Source organism: Limanda limanda, chromosome 22, assembly GCF_963576545.1.
Source record: "Limanda limanda chromosome 22, fLimLim1.1, whole genome shotgun sequence".
Classification (NCBI taxonomy): domain Eukaryota; kingdom Metazoa; phylum Chordata; class Actinopteri; order Pleuronectiformes; family Pleuronectidae; genus Limanda; species Limanda limanda.
The window spans coordinates 705,467-716,799 of NC_083657.1; the positions used below are offsets into that span (position 1 = coordinate 705,467).

The following is an 11,333-nucleotide window of genomic DNA, read 5'->3' on the forward strand; positions in this document are numbered from 1 at the left end:
AGTACTCTGCATAGTACCTGAGACAGGAGGGGGGGGGGGGGGGGGAGGGGGGGAGGGAGAGGAGGAGACAGGAAGAGGAAGAGGGGGCGTGTTTATGGAAGCACGTGGCAGCACCGAGGGAGAAACATCAGAGCAACGACACAAACAACTGGTATGGGAAATGACCGCGGCTGAGCCGGTCCTACCTCGCCATCGGGTCCTCGGCCGCCTCGGCTGCCTCCTCTGCTGCCCGGCCAGCGGGGGTGGGCAGGAGGGGTCGGCGTGGCTTCACCCTCTGGTACATGAAGGGCTTCATCACCGGGTCCGGCAGCAGGGGCGTCGACCGCCGCAGCGGACTGCGGTCCCGCTCACCAGACTTCGCTGCAGCCATGGACGCCGCCTGGTGCTCGGCCAGGACGTGCTGGCCTTGGGCGAAGTAATGCGCCTGCCGCGCCGCCTCGAAGATGGCCTGGGTGTGGTCCGCGGCTCCCATGGCGCTAATGTGGGCGTAGGCCTGGCCGCCGGCGCCGTAGATAGCCGGAGACACGGTGTAGGCCTGGTTCACCGCAGCGGCGGCCGACGGCATCTCCATCCCAGGACCAGCGGTCAGGTAGACCGGCTGGTTGCTCATGGTGGGGGTGTAGACTTGAGCCGAGTACGCATGCGCAGCCGCATGCGCAGCCGCAGCCGCCGGACTCGCAGCCACCTGGCCGTAGATGTTGGGGTTCATGGAGCTGTACATCTGGGCGGCGCTCGATGTGAGAGCTGCCTGATTGGCCACCGAACCGTAAAGCTGATTGGCGACATTGGCGCCGTACACCTGGCTGGCGAGGGCGCCGTACACCGCCGGGTTCACCGGGTTCCCGTCAGTGCGAGTTCCCGTGGTGATCCCAGTGAGCGCTGCGTACGTGGGGTCGAAGGTGGAGGTGTTGTAGACGGAGTTGTGCACGCTCTGCTGGACCTGCAGCGGCAGGCCGGCGGCGGCGGCCGCGGCGGCAGCCAGGACGGCGGCTTGGCTCTGGTACTGCTCCAGGGACGGCTTCCCCACCGGGCACTCGCCGGCGTAGTGGCCCTGCTTCCCACAGTTCACACAGGGGATCTTCCCGGTGGGCGCCTGCTTGCTGGGCTGCACCTTGGACAGCTCCACAGACAGGGGGCGCCCTTTGAAGGAGGTGCCGTGCAGCGCCTCGATGGCCTGGAGGGCGTCCTCCTTGTTCTCCATGTGCACGAAGGCGTAGCCTGTGGAAGAGGAATGCCTGGCTGTCATTGAGCGCAGGGAAAACAATTAGGATCACAGTGGCTTGGCCACAAGTTACTCATGACTTCTATCAGTGTGTCTCTACTACAGGGGGGGGGGGGCTGGGTCTGCACTCAGAACTATGCACTGGTTTATCCTTACATGTAACTGGTATGACATATCATAACATATCATAACATATCATAACATATCATATCATGGTCATAACTAGGGCTACTCAATTAATTGAAATATAATCGTGATTACGATTATTGGATCAAACGATCTCCAAACTACTATAATCGAGTTGAAACAATTATTTGGCATTTATTTCTAAAGAGACGCGCATGCGCAATTCAGTCCCTGAATTCAAGCATTCAGCATTCATTTAATATTGAGAGGAAATTTCAAAGTTTTCAGTTACAAAGTGTTTTTACGGAGAGTGTTAATGTTGCATCGTTAAGGGTTTGAATAACCAGGCACCGATATCCTGGTTTCACGGAGGAATGAGACACGCAGCTGTAATCGGTGTTTACCGGAACCGGAAGTGACTGGTACTTCCGGTTAGTCATTTAAAAAAATATATATATAAGGGCACATATTAATAATCGTTTGAGTAATCGTGATTTTGTTTTTGTCCAAAATAGTCGTGATTATGATTTTTTCCATAATCGAGCAGCCCTAGTCATATCATGCTCATAAGATCTGATCTCTGACCCTCAGCCTCACTTCCATGTGACCAGGAGCATTCTGGGTAAATGTGCTTCCCTCACCTTTGACTTTGTCGCACTCCAGAACTTTCCCGAAGGTCTGGAACAGCTGCTGCAGATCTTCAGTGGTGCACATCCCGCTCAGGTTCCCCACGAACACCTTGGTGGAGTGCAGCGGCCGGCCCCGGGACTCCTCCACCACCAGGTTACGACCACGGAACTCCCGCCCGTTGAGTTCCCGGATGGCGCGCTCGGCGGCGCCCTCGCCCTGCAGGTGCACGAAGGCAAACTGCCGCAGCACGCTGCAGCTGACCACCTGGCCGTAGGGCTCAAAGATGGCCGACAGCTCCTCCTGCGTGGTGTCCAGGGCCAGGTTGCCCACGAAGAGCTTCACTGTGTTGCTCTTGTCCATGACGCTGCAGGAGAACAGAGGAGATGATGAGAGGAGGGACAGGAGGAGGTGCAGGAGGAGGAGGAGAACAGAGGAAATGATGAGAGGAGGGACAGGAGGAGGAGGAGGAGGAGTGAGGTGAGAGGAGGGACAGGAGGAGGAGGAGGAGGAGGAGGAGGAGGAGGAGGAGGAGGAGGAGGAGGAGGAGGAGGAGGAGGAGGAGGAGGAGGACAGAGGAGTGAGGTGAGAGGAGGGACAGGAGGAGGTGCAGGAGGAGGAGGAGAACAGAGGAGATGATGAGAGGAGGGACAGGAGGAGGAGGAGGAGGAGGAGGAGAACAGAGGAGATGATGAGAGGAGGAGCAGGAGGAGGTGCAGGAGGAGGAGGAGGAGGAGGAGGAGGAGGAGGAGGAGGAGAACAGAGGAGTGAGGTGAGAGGAGGGACAGGAGGAGGAGGAGGAGGAGGAGGAGGACATGGAGGAGAACAGAGGAGTGAGGTGAGGAGGGACATGTTGAATGTTGCTTTATCTTTTCTGTTGACTTTGATATGATCTGTCCTGGTTTTGAAAGAGACGTTTGAATGAAGTTGTTATTATTGTAATCAGCATCGAACAGACTAAAGACTATAGATCTGCTCTCCTCTGGATTAACAAAACGTTCTCATTCGCAGGTTAGAAACGAAACCAGAGATCAATATTCAAACGCTGCTATTTGAATATCTGACCTCAGATCAGGTCTCACACAGCAGGACTTCCCTTCAGGAGAACCAGGAGACAGATCCCAGGTCTGATCTGAGGAGGCTGGGATCCCTGCAGAGCTATGAGTCACCACCACATGGAGCTCCACCATGCAGGGTTCTCCTGAGAGCTGCAGGAGAACCAGGAGAACGAGGGGAACCAGGAGAACCAGGAGGACCAGAGGAACCAGGAGAACCATGAGACAGATCCCAGGTCTGATCTGAGGAGGCTGGGATCCCTGCAGAGCTATGAGTCACCACCACATGGAGCTCCACCATGCAGGGTTCTCCTGGGAGCTGCAGGAGAACCAGGAGAACGAGGGGAACCAGGAGGACCAGGAGCAGAGGGTGAGGACACCTTGTCTCCTGAACCAGGAGGTGCACACCAGAGGAGGACATGTCTCTTCCCTGTCTCCAGCTGCCTGATCACCTCCTCCTCACAGAGCACGTCCAGGACATGTTTACATGTTATTAATACACATGTTAGATATGTATATAAACACACACAGATATCTGCTGTGGTTCCTCTTGGCTCGACCCTGGGGGGGGGAAGCTGGATCTGTGATGACGCAGCACGACGCTGAGTCATCACAATTCACAGCTGGAGCCATTTCTGCTAACAACAGATAGAAGAACACGAAGAAGAACACGTAGAGGAACACGTAGAGGAACATGTAGAAGCAGAACACATAGATCTGCTGTGGAACACCACGGAGGATCTGCCGTGGAACAGCGGGTCTGCGGCTCGGGACTCGGACTGTGACGTCTCACCAGCATCGAGCTAACAAAGAACCGAGGCTCCGATCTGAGCCCGGACCACGTGGGCTCGGTCCGGGGCTCGAACCCACGGGGACGGGTCCGCCTCGGGTCCGGTGAAGCAGCGGCACGACCCGGGGATCGAACACAGACCGAGTCGCTAAACCCGAGGAAGAGCTCCTTCACACGGTTCCACTGGTTCTACTGGTTCCACTGGTTCCACTGGTTCTACCGGACCCAGCTCCACACCAGATCCATCACAACCACAACAACATGGATCCTGACCAGAAGAAGAAGAAGAATCTGAGGATCACATAAAGGATCTTCCATCTTACCTCGGCGGTGCTGCGTTTCAAAATGGTCGCGTCCGCTTCCGTTTGCGAGTCGGGCTCGTACTACTGCAGGGGGGGGGGGCACTGGGAACAGCACTCAGGAAACCAGTTCAACCACAACATCTGAATTCATACTGGAATATTATATATTACAGAATAAAGTCTGATGCAGGAGAATAAAGTGAGAATCATGAGAATGAACTATATCAGAGGAAGAAGTGGAATTTGTGAGAAAATCGTTGAGTGATGAGAATGAAATCAGAAATGTGGAGAATAAAGATAATAATGAACAGATCCGAGAATTATTAGTCAGAATGTTGTGAAAAGAATTTTGAATTTCATTACTAAAGTGGAACTTTTAAGATCATATCAATCTTCAGCCTCTAACAAGGCCAATGACTTGTTATTCAGAATCGAACAAGAGAAATATGACATTTGTTTAACCACAGACGAAGGGAGATTTGCTCGATATATAAAATAAAACAGACAGATAATTATGCAACAACGTTTTGAATTAACATTTATCATCCAAAAAAGTACTCCACTTTATCCGGTTCCAGTTTTTCAAATGTAAGGATTTATTTTATATCACAACCTGAAAATATTGAGACATACAAAGTAAAGAGACTCCGAAGGGCATTACTACATTTTTATTATTCTTTAAATCTGTATTTTGCGGCACACGTGGAAAAATCTGAATGTGAATCCAACACATTTCATCAGGGAACAAGAGAGATGAAGAATGTGTTTCCTTCACGTTAAGGCTCTGAAGCCCAGAAGCAACAGTTGGCTCAGACCCACGAGGAGACAACAGCTGAGCCCCCCCCCCCTAGAACCTTTACCCTCTTGCCCTTTCACTCCGGATGGAATCTGACTCTCTCTCTCTCCCTCTCTCTCTCTCTCTCTCGCTCCACCGGGTCCCTCACACCACCTCATGGACTGAAAGGGAACAAGCCCAGAGTGAGATCCTGAGAAAACAAACCAGTGAGTGGAAATAATCCTGAATTCTTTCTCCAGTGCAGCGAAAACATCAACATGGACTCAGTTCAACATGGGGTTTCATGGTATTTGTACCAAACTGCTGGAAAATGTGAAGAATGACAACCAAAATATTTAGTAAATAATATTTGCTAATTTATTTTACACCAAATTATAACTTGTTTTTGTCCGAATCAGCTGAGCTTCTCCCAAACGTTTCCAGGGGATCACAGGAGAGTTCAGCTCAGGCCTCAGGTTTCTGCCTGAGAGAAACTAGCTGAGCCTGACCCGGACCCGACGGGCGCCAGAACCCGACGGGCGCCAGAACCCGACCCGGGGTTTCCCAGATTACAGGCACGTAGATCATTCATCCAACCGGACAGAACCCAGACATCATTAAAACCTTCTGACCCGTCAGGCTCAGAGCAGAGCTCCACCTCTGATCCTCATTTAAGGAGGCGGGTTTAATTAAATTAGAGACTTGAATATCAAACATAGGGCGTTAATCTCCACCAGGACCAGACACCTCACAGGCATCTGGACGCTGGTGAGACAGTCGTGTCAAACAGGAAGCAGCGGGGGGGGGTGCAGTCTCAGGGTCCCGGCCTCTGGTCTCTAGCGTTAGAGCGTCTGAAACCCTCAGAGGAAGCAGCAGCGTTTGATTTCATCACACAGGAAAAGGAATTATATTCTTTGATTGTCTTTGAAGTGCTCGGTCGCTCGGCCTCAGCTCTGCGTCTTCTCTTTCTCTTTCTCTTTCTGTTCCAGCTCACGTCAGGGTTCGATCCCGGGGTTCACAGGTGAGCGGCCGGCGTCTCGGCCTTGCTGCGCCCGGGCCCGGCGAGCGGCCGGTCTCTCTCCTCCCACAGCGTCACGCCATCGCAGGCACAGATCTGCTTTGGGTTCTGGAAGAGGCCGGCGGAGCGAGCGATGATCCCACAGGCCAGGCTGCACCCCGGAGGAGGGACGGGACACACACAAGTCTTTTATACAGCGGTCATATGATCATTTTGACTGCACTGTTTATGAATTACATCAAATATCAAACTGTATTCTTAGCATCGGAAATACTGAGCTACAAGTGCTTGGACAAAACGTTAAAGATAATCCTAACTCAGCTGCGACCACTTTTTATTCTGTGATATAAAACGGTGAATCATCAGCAAACACTGATACGTCTGTGACAGATCTGCTGACTCACCGTTCCCCAGAGTTCCCTGTCTGTTTGGAGAGAGGGTGCCCCCCCCGGCCCAGGTCGTCCTCGCCCGCGTCCACGATCAGTGATCGGCCAATCACGTCCCAGACCTGCAGGGACGACAGCACGGGCACCAATGAAGAAGAAGCTGATTCATCAGACTCAACACTGTAGTGACATGTGTGTAACTGTGTGTAACTGTGTGTGTGTGTGTGTGTGTGACTGAGTGTGTGTGTGTGTGTGTGACCTTCAGCTGGCTGTCCTCCAGTCTGAAGGAGGCTCTGCCGCCGGGTCCGGCCACAACGTTCCCCAGGTCACCGACGTGCTGCCGAGGAAACAGCAGCGGGAGGGGGGGCAAAGACACAAGGACACAACCGAGAGGGTTTAAACACAGATATGAACACTAGATATCTGGGCCGCGTTGCCGGCCAACGGAGACGGACGTCACCACATGGCGGCCATCTTGCTACGGGGCAGCTCGCTCACCCATAACATTGTGTTGGTAAATAACCATAACTTGCTCAATTTTCAACCGATTTTGAAACGGTTTGGTTTGTTATAAACATCAGAGATGTAGATATGACACTGTGTACTTGTGAATAATTATGTTATTTTCTAAAAAAAAATAATAATTTATGCAGTGTCATAACTACATCTCTGACGTTTATAACAAACCAGACCGTTTCAAAATCGGTTGAAAATTGAGCAAGTTATGGTTATTTACCAACACAATGTTATGGGTGAGAGAGCCTCCCGCAACAAGATGGCCGCCATGTGGTGACGTCCGGCTCCGTCGAGCGAGATATCTAGTCTTTATATATATCTATGGGTTTAAAGACCTGCAGCTCAAAGTGGATCCTGTGGGAATCATTTGGCAAATCTGAGAAGATAATGCGATGTGCACGTACCCGCTCGGCGTCTCCTGGTCCACCGTGCCGTCCTCCCGAGGGGTTGTAGTGGTCTCCACAGCTGCAGGACAGGACAGATGTGAACCAGTTTTAAAACATGATTTAAAACAGTCAGCAGGGAAACTGTTTGTCTGTTTCTGTTTCTGTCTTTTACTGAATGTATATAAAGTTAAAAGGTAGATTAGAAATATGAGGGGAGACATGAAACAAAGATGGACGACACATGTCCCATCGGATAACATAGAGGAGGCGGTTCTCTGAACTACACTGCAGAGACTCTGGCTTTGGAACTGGTGATGGAACTGGTGATGGTCGCCAAAACACCAATAATATAACTCTTTAGTCCCCGACTCCTCTGAAATGCAAATTCAATTCCAGAGCTTCTTAAAAAACGTTTTCCCTGAGTAAAAATACCATTTGTCCCCCTAATGTCCCGGGGACAGTCCTGCCTGACGCCTGTACTCCCTGTGGTGGTCCCACCTGCTGCAGTCCCGGGTCAGGTCCCCCAGGCTGTGGACATGGAGGCCGTGGGGTCCCGGCTCCAGACCGTCGATGGTCCCGTCGATGAGGCAGCGCTCCTCCGACAGCTGCAGGAAGCGCACCACGCCCTGGACCCGCCCGGCCCCCGCCAGCATGGCCACCGCTGCTCCCAGGTCTGTGGAGGACACGGAGACTGAAGCAGGTGCAGGTCCAGATCCAGGTCCAGATCCAGACGACCTGCTTCCTGTGGTCCTCACCTTGCTCTGATCCTCCGATGCCTCTCAGCACCGCCCGGCGCCCGGTGGTTTCTATCAGAGCCTGCACCTCCGCACTGGAGAGAGAGGACTCCACCAGCACCTCCTCCCGGGACACGTCCACGCTCACTGTCCCCACGCCTGGGGACACATGGAGACACATGAGGGACAGACACATGGAGACACACACATAAGGGACACACACCTGTAGACACATGAGGGACAGACACATGGGAACACATGAGGGATACACACATGAGGGACAGACACATGGAGACGCATGAGGGACAGACACATGAGGGACAGACACATGAGGGACGCATGAGGGACAGACACATGAGGGACAGACACATGAGGGACGCATGAGGGACAGACACATGAGGGACAGACACATGAGGGACGCATGAGGGACAGACACATGAGGGACACACACCTTTAGACACATGAGGGACAGACAAATGGAGACACATGAGGGACAGACACATGAGGGACACACACATGATGGACATGCTTCCTACAGACACACACAAGAGGGACAGACACATGAGGGACAGACACCTTTAGACACATGAGGGACACACACATGATGGGCATGCTTCCTACAGACACACACATGAGAGACACACACATGAAGGACATGCTTCCTACAGACAGGTGGGTCACGTGCTCCCTACAGACGACCACAGACACGTTGTGTGTCACGTGGTCGCCCCCCCCCCCTCACCTGGCTGCCCCTCCAGAGCTGCGCGGACGCTCTGTGCGCAGCTGTCACACGTCATCTGCACCGCGAACTCCAGCTGTGAAGCAAACACACACCTGAACCTCTGGGTGACTGACAGTGTGCCGCTGTAACACACGTTACACACACAACCACAACACAACATGGCCCCAGCGGCCCGGTGCTGTGTACAGCGTGTAGTTGTGTAGTTGTGTAGTTGTGTCACACACCTTGGTCGGTCTCTCTGACTCCATCTTGTCTCCGCTGGTCTTCACCTGAGAGACAGAACTCAACAAACCGCTTCCCACTTTCCTCAGACCGGAAGCGACGCGTCCGGACCGGCTGCTGGCAGCGGCCATGTTGGTGAGGTCAGCGTGACGTCACCGCGTCGTGCGTCACCGTCGGCGCGCCGCGCGTTACCGCCACCACGTGTCGATCTGCCGCCACTGCAGAGAGAGGGAGAGAGAGGAGGGGGGAAGAGAGAGGGAGAGAGAGAGAGAGAGAGACAGAACTAGAGGGACAGAGAGAGAGGGAGAGAGAGAGAGAGAGAGAGAGAGAGAGAGAGGGACAGAGAGAGAGAGAGGGACACAGAGAGAGAGAGAGATAGACAGAACGAGAAAGAGAGAGACAGAGAGAGAGGGACAGAGAGTTTTTATCATGCAGATATATAATAATATAAACACATCATCATTGAGCCTCAGACCAGACTCAGCTGGTTTCATTCACCAGTGAGATGTGTAATCACTCTATATATTATATATTATATATTATATATTATATATTATATATTATATATTATATATTATATATTATATATTATATATTATATATTATATATTATATATTATATCTACGTGCAGACAGAAACCATAGAGCTCTAATAACCTCAGCATGTGAGGGTATATTATATATGATATATTATATATGATATATTATATATGATATATAATATATTATATTTTATATATTATATATAACACATTATATATTATATCTACGTGCAGACAGATAGAGCTCTAATAACCTCAGCCTCTGAGGTTATATTATATATTATATATTATATATTATATATTATATATTATATATTATATATTATATATTATATATTATATATTATATATTATATATTATATATTATATATTATATATTATATCTACGTGCAGACAGATAGAGCTCTAATAACCTCAGCATGTGAGGTTATATTATATTATATATTATATATTATATATTATATATTATATATTATATATTATATATTATATATTATATATTATATATTATATATTATATATTATATATTATATATTATATATTATATATTATATATTATATATTATATATTATATATTATATATGCAGACAGAAACCATACAGCTCTAATAACCTCAGCCTCTGAGGTCGTGTGAAACTCAACCTCCAGCAGGATTGATCCTAAGATTCAATTTCATAATGTGTGTAGATTACTGCAGATTAAAGCACTGGGAGAGACTAAGCTGCTTGGGACTGTGTGTCCTCCTGTCCCTGCGTCTCCAGGGAGGACATGAGGGACGTCCTCACTGTCCTGCAGGGGCCTGCAAGTGGGTCCAGGTGTTAAGGTAAGGGTCCAGTTGTTAAGGTTAAGGTGAGGTTAAGGTAAGGGGCTGAGGAATCCATTAAGGGACTTAAGGGATGTGAGGGAGACACATTAACAGATTTCCATTGGACATTAAGAGATTTAAGGAACATGAAAATGGATCTTAGGGGTTTTACTGACAAACTTAAGACTTCCAGTGACAAAATGTGATTTGCTTTAGTGTGTGTCTGTGTGTGTCTGTGTGTGTGTCTGTGTGTGTCTGTGTGTGTGTCTGTGTGTGTGTGTGTGTGTGTGTGTGTCTGTGTGTGTGTGTGTTGTGTAGAAGCTGTGTCGCACCAACACACAAGAGGAAGCCACTCGGCAGCTCAGCGAGAACAGAGCCGCTCCTGTATCTGGTGGCTCATTGGCTCTGACCTCTGACCTCTGTAATGTGACCCCGGGCCTTCAGAGGGCGGAGCCTCTCACACAAGAGCGTCTTCTTTCTTCTCACAGCAGGAAGAGAGGGAGGAGGAAGAGAGGGAGGACAAGGAGGAAGAGAGGGAGGCTGAGGAGGAAGAGAGGGAGGACGAGGAGGAGGAAGAGAGGGAGGACAGAGGAGGAAGAGAGGGAGGCTGAGGAGGAAGAGGAAGAGAGGGAGGCTGAGGAGGAAGAGAGGGAGGCTGAGGAGGAAGAGAGGGAGGCTGAGGAGGAAGAGAGGGAGGACAGAGGAGGAAGAGAGGGAGTCTGAGGAGGAAGAGAGGGAGGCTGAGGAGGAGGAAGAGAGGGAGGCTGAGGAGGAAGAGAGGGAGGACGAGGAGGAAGAGAGGGAGGCTGAGGAGGAAGAGAGGGAGGACAGAGGAGGAAGAGAGGGAGGACAGAGGAGGAAGAGAGGGAGGCTGAGGAGGAAGAGAGGGAGGACAGAGGAGGAAGAGAGGGAGGCTGAGGAGGAAGAGAGGGAGGCTGAGGAGGAAGAGAGGGAGGACAGAGGAGGAAGAGAGGGAGGACGAGGAGGAAGAGAGGGAGGCTGAGGAGGAAGAGAGGGAGGACAGAGGAGGAAGAGAGGGAGGACAGAGGAGGAAGAGAGGGAGGACGAGGAGGAAGAGAGGG

General features: G+C 50.9%; 2 protein-coding genes across 3 annotated transcripts in view; both read right to left on the reverse strand.

The window, feature by feature from the left end:
• The window catches only part of rbm14b (RNA binding motif protein 14b), a 4,449-nt gene extending 292 nt beyond the window's left edge, over nt 1–4,157 (reverse strand). The window contains exons 1-4 of one of the 2 annotated variants that reach the window (XM_061066427.1): nt 4,144–4,157; nt 1,990–2,342; nt 186–1,218; nt 1–17 (exon numbers count right to left, since the gene is read on the reverse strand). The exon at nt 1–17 is cut by the window's left edge and continues 292 nt beyond it. In XM_061066427.1, the coding sequence (XP_060922410.1) occupies nt 1–17; nt 186–1,218; nt 1,990–2,338 (1,399 nt within the window). In that variant the 5' untranslated portion in view covers nt 2,339–2,342; nt 4,144–4,157. Of the gene's footprint in view, nt 18–185; nt 1,240–1,989; nt 2,343–4,143 lie in introns of both variants that reach the window. The other variant, XM_061066426.1, reaches the window with a different exon arrangement.
• A 1,095-nt stretch (nt 4,158–5,252) lies between these two features.
• Nucleotides 5,253–9,016, reverse strand: LOC132996106 (copper chaperone for superoxide dismutase-like). The gene is made up of 8 exons (XM_061066428.1): nt 8,904–9,016; nt 8,680–8,752; nt 7,959–8,096; nt 7,702–7,876; nt 7,222–7,282; nt 6,561–6,638; nt 6,320–6,423; nt 5,253–6,066 (listed from the first exon to the last, which is right to left on the reverse strand). Exons 1-8 carry the CDS (start codon nt 8,925–8,927, stop codon nt 5,913–5,915), a joined length of 807 nt encoding a protein of 268 aa, XP_060922411.1. The 5' UTR covers nt 8,928–9,016; the 3' UTR covers nt 5,253–5,912.
• Between the last annotated feature and the right edge of the window lie 2,317 nt (nt 9,017–11,333).